The sequence below is a fragment of the Seriola lalandi genome, unplaced genomic scaffold (genome assembly GCF_002814215.2).
Source record: "Seriola lalandi dorsalis isolate HSWRI2012SDOR001 ecotype SW California unplaced genomic scaffold, Sedor1 jcf7180002054765, whole genome shotgun sequence".
Classification (NCBI taxonomy): Eukaryota; Metazoa; Chordata; class Actinopteri; order Carangiformes; family Carangidae; genus Seriola; species Seriola lalandi.
In genome coordinates this window covers 34,779-50,147 of record NW_019525318.1, presented here as the reverse complement: position 1 = coordinate 50,147, position 15,369 = coordinate 34,779, and the positions used below count along the sequence as shown (strand labels likewise).

General features: G+C 39.6%; 3 protein-coding genes across 4 annotated transcripts in view; 2 read left to right on the top strand and 1 right to left on the bottom strand.

Annotated features, from left to right (window-relative positions):
* Positions 1–228: 228 nt before the first annotated feature.
* Positions 229–6,990, bottom strand: klhdc10 (kelch domain containing 10). Its single transcript, XM_023425046.2, has 9 exons — positions 6,734–6,990; positions 4,151–4,372; positions 3,870–4,024; positions 3,549–3,697; positions 3,361–3,445; positions 3,028–3,094; positions 2,907–2,954; positions 2,637–2,776; positions 229–2,507 (listed from the first exon to the last, which is right to left on the bottom strand). The coding sequence occupies exons 1-9, from the start codon at positions 6,822–6,824 to the stop codon at positions 2,298–2,300; spliced, it is 1,167 nt and encodes a 388-aa protein (XP_023280814.1). The 5' UTR covers positions 6,825–6,990; the 3' UTR covers positions 229–2,297.
* Positions 6,991–8,460: 1,470 nt separating this feature from the next.
* zc3hc1 (zinc finger, C3HC-type containing 1) lies at positions 8,461–13,369 on the top strand. 2 transcript variants are annotated; one of them, XM_023425040.2, is made up of 10 exons: positions 8,461–8,614; positions 9,301–9,403; positions 9,627–9,777; positions 9,907–9,990; positions 10,118–10,245; positions 10,474–10,613; positions 10,862–11,129; positions 11,256–11,459; positions 11,969–12,181; positions 12,405–13,369. In XM_023425040.2, the coding sequence occupies exons 1-10, from the start codon at positions 8,481–8,483 to the stop codon at positions 12,510–12,512; spliced, it is 1,533 nt and encodes a 510-aa protein (XP_023280808.1). In that variant the 5' UTR covers positions 8,461–8,480; the 3' UTR covers positions 12,513–13,369. The 2 variants fall into 2 exon arrangements, with proteins under 2 accessions (XP_023280808.1, XP_087035100.1); XM_087178974.1 differs by lacking the exon at positions 8,461–8,614 and adding an exon at positions 9,049–9,198.
* A 990-nt stretch (positions 13,370–14,359) lies between these two features.
* ube2h (ubiquitin-conjugating enzyme E2H (UBC8 homolog, yeast)) overlaps positions 14,360–15,369 on the top strand; it is a 21,093-nt gene continuing 20,083 nt past the window's right edge. The window contains exon 1 of the mRNA XM_023425045.2: positions 14,360–14,630. Within this exon, the coding sequence (XP_023280813.1) occupies positions 14,578–14,630 (53 nt within the window). The 5' untranslated portion in view covers positions 14,360–14,577. The remainder of the gene's footprint in view (positions 14,631–15,369) is intronic.

Genomic DNA, 15,369 nt, shown 5'->3' with positions numbered 1-15,369 from the left:
CATATATTTCTTTCACTCTGTAATGCTCATTATTGGCATTTTCGCACATTTAGTATGCTCAACTAACAGGACAAATGGCATGCATGTTATTGCAATTATCTAGTGTGCATTTTCAGAAAAAATGTGGCAACAGCAATTCATGCAATAATGGTAAACAAATAGGGCTGTAATTGTGTTATGTATCATGCCAGTTACCAGTCAAGCAAAGAAAATGTAGGAGCAGAGGGCTATTTACAGAACACTTTTATTGACAGAAATCCAACACAACATTCACACAGGTCTACTATACAACATTTAAGTGGTCACCTTTTTAAATCTATGTCTCAAAGTAAAGAGCTGATGATGTTAATAGAAAAAGCAGGAAATGACATCATGCATCAAGTAGTTTGTAATGCAGAACATAAATAAAGGGGTATGGTAAAGAAGTGCAGGCAGATTCATGCGTTTGTGGGAGGCATCAAAACATCTGGTAACAGCCCGTCCTGACTGAAAATCTAACATCTCGCCGTAACCTCTCATTCATAATTATAACGATACTTTTGTTCTAGGTGCAACATTATTTGGCATCAGTTAAATTAACATATCACCTTCAAATATGCTTCATCCTGTCCTGCAAATTACTTTGTCTGGTTGTTTGCAGGAAGAGAAGGAAATCTTCTACATTAAGACGGTATACAGAAATCACCATTTTGGCCAACATGTTGAGTGATTATACAGTTTGTAATGGTTGGACTGTTAAAACTGGTTAAAATATTCACTTACTCTAAAACAAAGAATTTTCAACATAAAATCTGTCTAAACACGAAAAGATCTTATACTTCCTAAACTGGTGAAATTTCAACCTCATTAAAAGTTTGAAAGGCACTGCAGTATACACAAATGTTTGTATAAGCCTGCTACTAAAGCGACTCCCTGTGACAAAACCAGTTCAAATGTCATCAACAGAGAGGGAGTAAACGTCTGAACAGAATTAAGTCTTTATTCGAATAAAAGCATTTTAAATTAAGTTTAAAGAGCACCAAATTCACAGTGATGTGTTGCATGGGTTGGTTTACAAATGAGAGCTGCGAGCAAACAGGATGGAAACTATCTTGAAGATACCCACCTGACTTTTTTTTGCAGATAATTCTCCAGGCTAGGCTGCAACATGATGTATAATAGAAAACAGGAAGATACAGGGGCTCAGACATGGGCAAAACCAGCATTTAACATTTTCTTCACCTTTTAGTCAATTTACCACAAATAACATATATTACTCATGACCATTTTCAAAGCATAACATAACTTAGTTTTTTTTTTCTTATGTTTTTCCTTACCTCCAGGCAGACACTTGTTTACATTCATATAATACAAAAAAAAACTAGGAAAGACTTGAAGTTTAAGATTGGTAATCCCACACAGTGAACACCATGTCTGTTTTTATTTATGTCAAAGTTATGTAACTTCAACAATAAAAAAAAAGACATGAAAATCTCTGTGGTTGACTACTTAACTCAAGCAAGTTGGAAGTTAATTTTCATACCATGAGGAGAAAACTGAAACAAAAAGGCTGCCCAGAAAGTCACAAAAACAGTTTCAAAATGTAAAACACTACAGAATGTCAACAGTGATTAAATTTATATGAGATCTGTATTAAATTGACTAAAATGCACAAAAATACTGGCATGGTCCTTTAGTAAAACCACTCTCTGCCAATTTTCAGACAGAAACCTGCTTACAGGATATATTAAAAAAGTAAGTGCCTACAAATATGCAAGACAAAGTGTGCAAACAGCAATATCAGGTGATCAGAATACCCCAAAAACAGATTTAGTCCTTCAAAATAAATATACATGCATTCTTCCTTTGCACAGAATTCTTAAAAGTACTAGAGAAGGTGGATTTTTAAAATAACAGGAGAGGACCGTCTTGGAAAACATGACATGACAAAATAAAGTATTTCCAGCGGTCACAGTTTGGCTGATGAGAAGCAGGAATTCATACTTAGCTTGACACAAAGGCATCATGTAAGTAACAGGGATGGTGGTGGTGGTGGTGGTGAATAAAATCCATAAAACATTCCACATTTATTTCCTTTATCATCACTGGAACTGCAAAAAATAAGATCAAAAACAACGAAAAAAGGCATCCCATTGTTTTTGGTTTTAAGGCGGGGCTACGTTAGGCAGGGGGAGCAAGAGGGCATTTTCCCGAGAATTTTGCTGTGAATTGACTTCTGTGCTCTGTCAGACCTCATCTCCTCCCACTCCAGCCCAGCCCATCTCATCCATTCCACTATCTGTCCTTCACTGTGCGATTTATTTCAAACGTTCAATGAGTTCCTGTGTGAGACCCAGGTTGAGCAGCTGCATGGTGGGGAGTGAAGTCAGATGTGGAAAAGCCTTGAGGAGCTTCTCCCAGCACAGCTCCAGCAGGCTGGGCACTGCCAGCCAGATCTTAAACAGAGAGCCAGTTCTCTTGTTCTCATGGATGTTCACCACGCCACCATGGATGTACATGCAGCCAGCCTAGATAAAGACAGAAAGATGTTTATTTTATATAAAATATAGAGCTTGCGGCAGAAACTAACTTCTAAACTGTACATCAGCAGTTAAAGTTAGACACAGAATGACTGGAAAAGGAAGTATTGTACTAACTGGGGTGACAGCAGCACAGTGGAAGTAGGCCGGCTCAGGCATCACTGCTGGTAGTTTACTCCACTGGAAAGTCTGCAGGTTGATCTTCCACAGATCAGCCAATATCAATTCCCCATTGTAGCCACCACAGATAAATACATCTACAACAGAGAAAAAATGGATGATCAGATGCTACTTTGCTTTCAAACCAACTTAACACTGAAGATTTAATATATAAGGATGTGATATCAAGTATGATTTTTGGCTGCACATCATTGTTGAAAAACTCACCATTTCGTATTTGCACACAGCTATGGCATCTCCTGGGAGCAGGATACCCTGTGAAAAGCACAAACATTTTAGATTTGGGTGCACGAGAAAAAAAGTTAATAATGGAGTGCAGGATACAGACCTATTTTGTCATGAGGTTTAGTTGTAATCTCCTCCCAGGAATTGGTCTCCAGATTGTATGCATGCACCTATGAAAATAAAAAATATGACAGTGTATATACCATGATTCTAAGTGACCATTTTCAATAATGATTAAAATGAATATCCCTGGTTTCATTGCTTAAAACATTGTAGGTAATACTGTGAAACACTGTTGTGCCAAGCTTCAATTTCTACATTCCACTACTTTTTGGTACAAAAATAGTAACCAGTGACTATTAACTAATAGCTGCATCTTATCATATTCAAGCAAAGAAGTGTATGTCTAGCAAGATTTAATCCTAGCCAGCACTACCTTGTCCAGAGGATAAGATGTCCAGGAAGTTCCCCCTCCCAGAATGTAGATCCTCTGTCCGTCATGTGCTATTTCATGCCTGTACCTGTGACACAAACACACACACAGTGAGCAATGTCAAGGTGTTTTTTTTTTTTTTTTCAAACAATGAAAAGATTCCTAGTTTTGTTATAAGGATTACAGCATACCGTTCTTCAGGCAGGTCGTCAGGCGGGTTGTTGGGCTTGAGGTGGATCCACTCCCTGGTGGTCAGGTCCAGCCTGTGCAGGTCTGTGCTGTAGATGTACCCCGTGGTCCCTCCAAACACGTATAGGAAGCCGTTTATAATGACCATTGCCTGGAGGAGAAAAGATATGAAATAGCAGCCTAGTACATGGTAGTTCTGTTTAATCACAGTTTAAAAGTTTGAATATCTAATAACTGGACTCTGAAACACTAATACATTACTACCAATCTGTACAGTTTTTCAAGAAATAAATAACAAACTTCACACTAATTTCTGAGGCTACCTGTCCATAGATTCTATTGGGTTTCTTCCCACGGCAGTTGAGCAGTGACCATCGCTTGTACTTCACGTTACAAACATGAACGTCATTGCCGTTATTTTCACCAAAGGGGATCCCAGTGCCTCCAAACACCAGGAGGTTGTTGCCATGCAGAACAGCTGAAGGAACATAGGAACATCAAATTTGATGTTTTAACAGAAAACATAACCTACTGATGAAGTGCAAGTGCGTGTCTACTAATAAGTATTGAAATAATCAAAGCTAATAGATATAGAATGTTTCACCTGACATAGAGGCCAACTCGGTGGGCATGTAGCCTTCTGTTCGAATCTGCTGCCAGCAGCCTGTGGCAAAGTGGTACCTCCACAGCTCCCTGAACAGTGGATAATCTTCATTGTCTGAGCCTCCGGACTCATCGTAGTCAGGATTGTATCCTCCAAATACATACAAGTTAGTGTTGTCTGCAACACAGCGATGACCACTGCGGGCAGGGGGATTACGATGACCTGGAGTTTCATAGGATAAGAAGGAGGAGGAGCATGTTAACAGAGGTACTAGATAAACTTTTATCACTTGCAACACAAAAAAAATAAGCTGCCAATACAAGTGAGTCAAACTACAAAATAAGGTCAACAGAAGTTTCTGGTTTGGTTTACTATGGAAATTTGACTGATCATTCAAATAAAACACATGTTCATCCAGTTAAAGGCTTCTAAGAACATTAGAACCCAAAGCTGACCAAGCTATTCTAGCATGACCTAACAGAAAGCAGGACAGCATACTCATTCACAGGGTTAACATTTGGCTCTGGGTCACCAGTCAATCACACGGCTAAGACAAACAAAAACCCATCCATGGTCACATTTACAACAATGAGAAAATCTCAAGTATCACTCTTACACTAAAGTTAACAGAGAAATAAGTCTATTCATATCATACAGCTCTGTAGTTTAAACACAGAAATCAGGCAACTCCATGATTCTCATCATTTAGATTCTTTATTCACAACATTATATGCAAGGCTCACTGTTTTGGCCTTCTGAGGAATGCTATGAAAACAGCAGAAAATAAAACATCACTATTTGAAACTTTAGCAGGTTTCTATCAGCAGGGGCATGATGACAGAATACAGAGCAAAAGAAGTCTAATAATGGGCCTCTGTTTAATGTACTAAAAATAGCACTGAGGCCTAACTACAACTCAGCTCTGATGTTTCAGCCAGCAAATACATTTTTAATAATCAGGATTTATAACGATTGTGAAATGTAGGAGAAGTGACAAGACCAAACATCCACACTGATACAAATATAATGTTAGTAGCAACACAAATAATTATTTGGCTGTAATGTTATATATTATTGTCTCAATTAAATTCTTTTTTTAACACAATTACCTATTCAAATCGTTCATAATCAAAGCAGAACACAATTCATTAAGACACTTCTGTCCAGGTGTTTCTATCAAGGCCACATATTAAATAATTTACTTCTGACTTGTGAGACCTGAATGTCCAAAATGCTGACTGGAAACAGAGGAATGGCTGTAAAAGCACAAACAGTGTGAAAAGGGGCTTCCTTAGGCCACATATCTTTCTGTCACCAAAATCTATTACAACTAGTTATTTCTACTGTGCTGTAATAAAAGAACTGTCAAAGCTTGCAAAGAGTGGTAGGGTTTTTTATAAGAACTGGCCTCTGTTTTCTTTTTAGGCTTCGTCAATGTCCAGTGCATTAAAAAATGTCAGAGCAGGGTTAATTAAGGTATCAGCTAAGTGGCAAGCAAAAACATAAAAGCATTATGTGCAGTATGTTAAGTGCATAGTTCTGAAAATGAATGATATCACAAAATACGCAAATAAATCTTTTATGCAGTTGTCTATGATTAACATTAGTCAACAGTGTCATATTTATTTGCAGCTTTATCAGTCAGAGTGACCAGAGTTGGACTGTGTACTATACATTGCTGAGCCCCTGGTGTGACTGAACTTGCAAACTGTCAGACTGTATCTGTGACACACAAAAAAGAAAACATAAAAAGACCAGACCCAGGATGTGTACTGTAGATTTACCGACAGCCAAATGGAAAAAGTTAACTATTAGAGAGGAGTCAATGCATCCTGGCTTTATCACAACATGGTGGATCATCTCAATTATGCCTTTCTTTTGAATATTATGTTCTTCACATGATGGTTATCAATACTTGGTGCCCATCCCCAGAGTAACTGGCGAGTAGAGACACAGCAAACACATCCAGCACTGACAACATTCCTGACCAGTCCATGAACTGTTTGAGAATGTGAACTTGTACCTGAATGCATTTTAAGTCATCTAGCAATGACAGGTCTGACAACTGCCCTATCAAACTACAATCTTTATTTTCCTACGCCCAGAAAGTAAATTCAAAGACAATCATGTAGTTAGCAGCCCTGTGAATCTCTTCCAAAAACACAGTCTTAAAATAGCTGTCAATGTGTTTTCAGGTCAGTAACACCTGGTAATCAATGATAGTGTGGTGTCACGCCATATACTAAGTTGTTTGTACAGCTGAAAGACAGAATTTAGACACAAAAGGTTAAAAAGAATCATAAACGATATGATTTCTTCTCATGTTATAATGCATGTTAGCTAGCTGAGGTGATTGCTAACAAGCTCAAAGATAAACAAGCACAATTGCTGGATGTTGCTAGCTTGAACGTAATGCTTAGCAATGTCACCAGGAAGGGCAACATTTGCATTCTTAACGTGCAACATTAATACTCTGTATGAAGCTGCCAATCTCAATGACACGGTGTTCATCTGACTGGCAAAATGTGCCAACATTAAGTTAAAACCTGTCGTTAGCATGTCTTGCTAATGTTGTTGACCGACCTGCTAACGTTTCACCGTGCGGCGGCCTGCCGGTCAGTTTCTTGAATTTATTCAGCTGGTCTGGACTGCGAGCACCTTCAGCGTCCGACATCGTTTCCCCTTTACAATCCAGTCCTGAAGAATGTCACATCGAATAAAAAAAACATCTGCTAAAGTGCTGATAAAACATCATAAATCATTTCACATCTCACTCAGTTTGAAACCATTCACAAATGCTACCCCCCGGCCATCAGAGACTTGGCCAATCAGAGGGCTTGTTATTAGGACGTTGCGTCAACAGAGATGGGCGGGACTGCGCGTGTCGTCTCCAAAACAACAACAGGTTTTTTTCTGCTTTAGTGTGGTCCAGAGACCTACAGAGTCTGGAGATGACTTATGGGGTGAAAGAGAGAGGCCATGTGTCACACAATGAACTGTTATCACTCACATGGCCATAGCCTGAATTTAGAAATGTCACTGTGAGGTCATGTGTCCAATTACACCAACAGAATCCTACACATTTCAGAAATGACGGATAATAGCCACCAACCAAACTCTGAAGCTGAACTGAACTTTCCTGAGTATTTAAAAGAAATCACTTTTTTTGTACCTTTTTAAATACAATTGTTCTGTTATATTTTCTATACATTTTATCTCCCTTCATTGTGGTTTGTCAGGTATGTCAAGCTATAAAGAATACAATACATGTCACAATAGACTACCCTCATTTTAAAATTAATTATGGTAGTTGTTGCCAAAATGACTACACAGTGCCCTCTACAGGATAGTGTTCCCTTTTGGCTTTGAGACTACTCTGAGGATGAGATACCAACAGTGGTGAAATGTGTTGGATCACACTGATCCAAAGGCAGTGTGGCAATTTGTTTGAAGTAATTTGATTAATTGCAATGCTGTTTGCCCCACTTAATCACAATATAAACTGAGATTATGGGGCCTTACAGTGACACCTAAAATATTAGATATAGGCCAAAGACCTACATTACATTCACAATGTACTAAGAGTAGGAAGAAAGACAAAACTAGGGGACCATGACTAATTTTTGTCTTCTTAAACGGTTAATCTGATTCTGCTGAGTACATTTACTTGTAACTGTACTAATATACATTTTGTACTTCTCTTGAGTATTTTTCATTTTATTCTTCCTGAAATGTATAGCCTTTGTTACATTTAAGTGGGTAATTGTGTACTTTTTACTCCACTCTATCAGTGGATTGTTATAAACTATCAAAGACAACATAAAGATGCTTACACATAATGCATTAATGATGAATGCAGGGCTTATTAAAATGTTACTATTTTTTACGTTATGGTACTGATACTTTTACTTAAAGGATTTGAATCATTCTTCCAGCGTATCAATATAAATAAAGTGCTTTTAAGTGACATATATGATCTTGCTAGTAGGAGAATCAAAATCAGTCAAATGGACCACTAAAATGTGCATGCAAATAAAGTAAGCCAGTCTGTCAAGGGAGGTAGTTTAATCTGTATAAAAGAAAAAAATCTATTAAATCTAACCCTGCTTTAAATAATGCAACCAAAAAAAAGTCAAGAACTTAACCCGTTAAAATTAGCTGCCCCATTTTTCTCTCTTTCCACGTATAGAACACCTTTAAAAATAAAATTAGTTGAAGGAGAAGAGGCCAAACAGGTTTAGACGTTTCAGCACTGTGATGTGGTCAGGGGTCTTACAAAGCGGAACCATTGGTTTCAGAGCTTATTTTCCGGCGGACGTCAGAGCCGATCATGGCGACTCTCAGCGGCAGTCGTGGGGATCGTCTCGGCAACACTAATCTTCAAAAGTCTTCCCTTGCTTCTCCGGAGAAAGTTCGTGAAATTCTAAATGAGGGTGTATCATCGGCAAACATCGGACCCATCAGGTGCAGTTTCCGAACAATCGCGCGATATTTGTTTGATTTAAAGTACAAGTTGACATTAGCTAGTTTGGTTAGCCACTTAGCCCGGCAGCGCTGCTACTTTAGCCGCCTTCACTCAGTGTAGGAGGAGGAGGGACAAGTCTCCACAAATTTGGAAGCATGCAGGCCAGGAATGGGAGCTTGCACACTGCTGTATTTTTTTTTTTTATTGCGCTTGTTATTTTGTCCATCCACCGAACAGCTTTGCTGTGGTAGTCGTCGTCTAATCACTCCTGTGCACAGTTACTGATAAGGGGGGTGGGGACCGAAAGTTGGACACTAACATGGTACTTTGCCATTAAGTTCTGGAGTATTGGCCACTTGTCGCACAGCCATCAATGCTAGGCTAAATAAATTCTGCTAGTCTCTCTACTGTGCATCAATACAAGAGGCAGATCATGATAAACAGCGAAAAAGCAGCGCTTCATTTTTTCTGTTGTTACGCAAGTTTGACTGAGATGAAAAGCTGTGCAGTTATGTGCAGCCCTGCATCAACCATTCCTGTGTAGCTGAGAAAGTTTATAAGATGGAATTATGAATTTTACAATGTATGGTGCACATAAATTCTAGGAATTTATATCAATTAGATAATAAGCAAGTGTGTGGAGGCTAAAGATCTGTCCTGTCTCTTATCTTTATGTGGATTACAGTGGACAAGGAGAGTTGAATGTTCTGGAAGTAAAAAGCAACACTCAGGCACCCTGCGAGGCAACGAACAAAGAGGCATTTTTCTCAAGAGTGGAATCCTATTCAATATCCTTTATTCATTTTGAAAATTCTGACCCAGTATGAGGCATCTGTTTTTACACAACCATGTGATCACTAATAAAAAAAAAAACAAAAAAAACAGCACTTGTTAATATGTTACTTAAATAATTAATGTGGAAATTGCATAGATATCTACTTTCATTTGGAGCAATAATGAATGTGACAATACTTGTTTTGTGTCTGAGTAAAATTTTCCTTAGCAGAGCACTGTTTGAAATGGGCAGGCAAACCCCGCACACTGTCCCCTCTGATGTGTGCCAGATATGGCTGGATCAACGTTGGTTGCGATATGCTCAAGTGCTCCAGCTGCCAGGCTTTCCTTTGTGCATCACTACAACCAACTTTAGACTTTGAAAAATGTAAGCAAAACTTGAAGTAACAGAAGAAGACAATGTCAGAGCCAGGGCACACTTTATTTTGGCAAGGTTAGGCTGATGTTGCCTGTCTGCCAGAAATTAAAGGTCAAGCACCTCTCTTCTTTTAAATAGATGAATCCCGCATTGCAGAGATATCGAGGCAGCTTCAGACGCAGCATGAGAAGTTTTGTACTTGGCCAGACTTTCCTTGTCCAGGTAAGAGCAACCATTTTTTGCAGCATTTACATAACAAAAATAATCTTTAACATGACCATGTCATTGTAGCTGAATTAAACCTGAGTTATCCACATGATGGTCATTGTGAATATTGCTTTTGTTTCAGAGAGGTTCTGGCTGGTTCCAGCCTGTGAACCATCAACACTTCTCACTGCCTTTTTAGAACGCTTCCAGAGCGCCTGTCACCTTGCACAGCAGCTGCCAGCCATGAAACCAGAGCAGCTGAAATCTATGGTGAGACAAGGGTGTCAGCCTTTTTGTATAGTGACAACACACCCTCTTAAACATTATGAACATTGTTCATCTTACAGAAAGAGTTTAAAAGAGTGGATCTGATTACGTAATTGTCGGTCAGATCATGAAAAATCTGAAAGTAAAATGTGAACTTTATGTATTTAGCCATCAGAAAACATAAGGTTTTAAGTTGACCACATGCAATTAATGTCCACTGTTTCCTTGCAGTCTTTGAATGAAGATGTTATCAGTGTTATACTGCAGCTGATCGAGGAAGAACAAAAAAGAAAGGGGGGGACTCCATGTTCTGAACCTTTGGCTGTCCAGGTGGCTGCATGCATTGTTTCTCTCTGTGGCTGGGCGGCAAGGTGAGATCAAACACCAGACTCCTTGTAGTGCACACAAATTGATGTTGCTGTAAACAAGAGTAAGCATGCACGCAGGAACTAATTTCCAATATCAAATGTATCTTCAGTGATTTACTAGCTGTATGGAAGAAAATACAAGGAACCTACTGTGGGAGGCAATATGTGAGACTGGGAGAAACATGGCACAAACTTTGTTAGCACTCCTCCACCTGATCAAGATGTCTGAGCCATGAATTTGTCTATCTTAGCCCAGCTCTGCACGCCATGAACCTGCCCATCCTCACCTGCTCCTACTGTATGCGCAAGGTGGGCTTGTGGAACTTCCACCAAATGGAAGGAATGGGGGTTGATGGAGATGCCTCAACAAACACTGTAGGCCAATCTACTCAAGCAGCGGGTCCTGTCTCAGCAGCCTCACACGAGGGTCAGGGAGACCATTCTACATCTGCCTCACCCAGCCCTGCAACTCCATGTCGCATGAAGCTGCGGAGTCAGGACTCCACCCGTTTAGACCAGGCAAGTTTTATGCAAATCCTTATATGCACATATTAATTTGAAATAGAAATGCTTGTTCCATTTGCATTAATGACAAATGAAATCATGCCAGGCTGCTTTTTCACCATATTCTGATGTATGTTACAGGGTGAGGGAACCTCCTCCCCTGTGGCCTTGCGAGCCCGAAGCAGAGACTCACCAAGCCCCAGTGAAGAGTTGCCAAGTCCCTTGACCAGGGGCAAGAGGCCTGCAACTCGCAGCAGAGGACAGGGGGACAACTCTGGGGCTGATGGCGCTGCCAGCCTGCAACACCCTCCCAAACGCCTGTGCCTCTCATCAATTGGTGGTCCTGTAAGAACTAACATTACTGCTAATTTCATAGCTAGATGTTTGCAGTTTAATTATGGCACAGGCTCCATGTGTGGCAGTTTACAGTAATGGTTAATAATGCAGTGCTGCCTGTTCACTAAGGCTGTGTTGTGAGAGTCTTGCATCTAAGATGGAGCTGCACAATTATCATATTGGAATCACAATTTCAGTTTGTACCTCTATGCAATCTCATTATTGCATGAGAGATTTTGCATTACTTACATTAGCAAGGAGATTTGCTCTCATAAGCGCTACCACATAACACGAGTCTATGTCTTTAACAAAACATTGCATCCCTAAAACTATGAGAGAAAATTGTATTCTCAATCAATTTTGAGTGAAAATGTAAAAAGTATTTTATCCATTATATAATTAAAGACAAGACAGTGAAACTTAGATCCTAATCCTAGTTAAATTTGAAAGAGGGTTTTGCATTACTTTGGGTTTGCTATTACAAACCTCTTTTTTGACCTACCTCCCTGTTATTTCAGGATGGGCTCCTGCACAAGAATGCGTTTGACCCTCTCGCTCAACACAGAGACTGGTGTCCCTGGATCTCTGTGGGAAAAGAGAATGTGGATCCAGGAGCCATCCCCGCTGCGGGTGGAGGCTCAACACCTCATCAGCAGGGCTGGAAGGCAGCTCTCGACCTCCTCATGCCCATGAAGAAGAACTCTGATACAGCGGGAGACAGTCCAGCACAGGCAAGTCAAAGTTTCTGGTGTTTATATTTCATAACAATGATTCATCATACATTAAAAATCACATTGTATCTTCCTAAAAATGCTGTGAGCCAAATACATATTCAAGCTTTTGTATTTAGACCTATTTAAAAACATTGTTTCTCATCCTAATGTCAGATTTGTTGTCCATACAACTTTCTAATAAACGATATCTGGCATTTCTCTTTTCTCCCTCTCCTTGCAGGGCCCTCGTGACAAGTCCAAAAGGGTGTTTGCTATTTTCCGTCAGTGGCAGGTTTCCTCCTCTCCATCTCAGCAGACTGTTTCCAACCAAACGGCATCGCAGCACTGAAGTGGTGAACTGACCTGCCCTATTTTTGCGGTACAGCATCAGTAGTACCAATGACCGCAGTGTCATATCATAATCAATGTATGCCATCCCTTAAAGTCATGTTTACAGTCCAAGTGTTTCTGGAGGGAAAGAAAGTTGATTGTGTCTTCAGGCAAATGATTTAGTGTCTTTTCTGTGAACAGTGAAATATGTGAAGGATGCCTATGTGTGGCTCTAAAACATCTGAATTCTGCTACATAAAAATTGGGATGTGCAACTATTGGGGCCTATATAGGCCTTCCATCATGTGTATACTTAAGTAGTAATAGAACATGTCTCAGTATGTAAATTGGCCACAAGCAAGGTATCTACTATTAACCTCACATGAAGCCTGCTTCATGACATCATGATGGTCTGGATTTCTGTGGAATACAAGAGACAAGGAATCCTTGATCGTAAGAAAGGGCCAAATGGCTCGACACTGGAAAGGTAGTGTTTACCTTCACTGTATGTTGAGTCATTTGTGTGAGCGGTAAACATTAACCTCAGATTAGCAAAAAACTGTGAGGAAGTCCTTTTCGTGTGTGTACTGTTTTGCTTGAAAAGCAATGTGGCTATGAGTTCTATTTGAAATGGACAAAATCCTTTTTTGTGTGGTGAAATGTTTGTCAGTCAGTGGTAAAATCCTGATTATTGCAGGCAGGTAGAACCACGTGCCATGAACTTCAAACCTGTTTTAGAATAGATATTCAGGATGCCTGTATTTACTTTTTGCCTTCCTGTGACATCTCATTGCTAGTGCAGTTTTCACTATTCTGCATGTACTTTTATCTTCGTAGAATTTCCTACAAGGGTTTAATAAAAATGATCTTCTCAAAGTTTGTTTCACTTTGCATGTCATTCCTCTGACATGAAACACCCAAAAAATAACTAAATTAGAAACTAATTATCACATTCTACATAGTTTTTATATTGTTTATAAAAGGAAAATGCATTCAGGTATGGTTCTTGCAAATATTTTAGTGGTCCCACTATTGCATTTCAGACAGATTGACTTGTGAAGGGCTTTCGGAATCAGCTCATGTGTTCCATTTCTCTGGTGTGTTGCCTTTCATCACTCACTGGCAGCCATTTTGTTTCTTGCACACATCTTAACCTCTTTGGCAGGTTTGACAGCTTTGCAAACAATGTACAGTATGTTTGTTATAACTCTGTTTTATATAAATGATTATTACTGGTTGATGTCATTGAAAGACAGCCATATGACTTGATCGTTTGTGAGGACACAAGAAAAACATTCCTATTATCAAAGCAGGTATGAGGTGGTCCTTGGGGGCAATAGTATCATGAGTAGATATCATTTGTGTCCTGTATATTTCAAAATAACTTTAGTCTGATCTGGCCATTTGACAGGAAAAACAATGAGTTGATTTAATACTTGTCCCACCCCCACAAAATAAGGATATGTGCAGCAAAAGTTCCCCTATAGTACACAATTGAGCGAATCTGTTCTTCCAAGCACTGTCAGCTGGTGCCAGACATTTTGGGGTACATATAATGACAATCAACATCGGTCTGTAACTTTATCTACTGCAGAACATAGAAGACAGACAAAACCAAGACAAAGCCAGTGCCACAGCAATGAGGGAGACACCTCTGAAGAGACTGTCTGAATATTAATGTTTCTTCTATGTTTTGATATTTCTTTATTATATTTAAGCCCCTAAATAGAAAACATCAATGTAAACGATGTCAAGTGGTAGTTCAATATGAAAATGTTCCAAATAAAACTACAAAATTACAATTTATAGTGACGTTTCGTCGCACATGTATGACGTTGTCCGCGGAGGGATCCTAGCTTGTCAGAACCATGGTCAGAACGCTGAGAGGCAGTGAACAGCAGAGGTCTAACGTTAGCTCGGCTACTCATTAGGACAGGGAGACATTGAACTGTGAAGACGTTTTGCTGTGAACATTTCTGAAAGCAAATGTTAACTTTCGGATAATACCGTTTGCTAGGCTGTCTAGCGTTTCGGGGGCTAGCTTTCAGTTTACTCACAGGTGTTCTGCGGTGGAAATAGCAAAAATGTCGTCTCCAAGTCCGGGTAAAAGGCGAATGGATACCGACGTGGTGAAACTGTATCCTTTCTGAACATAAACAACTGTCTTCTCAGTCGCTGTCTAGTCAGCTATGTCCTGGTGTATGTAGAAATATGATATGTGCAAACCCTTTTTATTGATGCTGCTTGTTTGTCTTACTAATCCAAAGAAGACGGGGCTTTCATTGTGAATGACTGGTGTTTTTGTGTAAACAACATTTTGCTAGCAAAGCCAAGTGTTAGCTATTTCTGTCCTGCGAACCTTCAGTCGCTCATCGGGACAGCTGTATTAGCTAATCAGATCGGTCCCATGTCCTTTCAGCATTTTTCCAGCACAGCATTTTGTAACATTAACGTTAGCTGTCTCGCTTGTTGTCTATATTTGAAAATTACTGCAACAGCCGAACAGACGCTAACGTTGTTCTTCCTTTACAGGAATGTCTTTCATCTTGTTGCACCACCAATAGATCTGGCAGCGGTAGACTATATAAAACACCTTATGGCGATTTGGTTTCTTTGTCCAGCCTGTTGTTTGTTAGGGGAGTGAAGTCAAACTGCCCCTTTACACGTTGACACAGGAGCTTGTTTACATAACGTAAGGCTACCGTCAAATGTAAATGCTGTTGTCTTTTGTTCTACTCTCGTAAAAAACGTTGGCGTTATTTCAGCAAGAATCATCCTGGGTCTAACTAGCTTTGCTTTGTAACCCTACCAAGGGTTTTGAGATTGTGTTATTACATCTGCCACTTGAAATGTTACCTTGTAACGCTGCTGAGCTG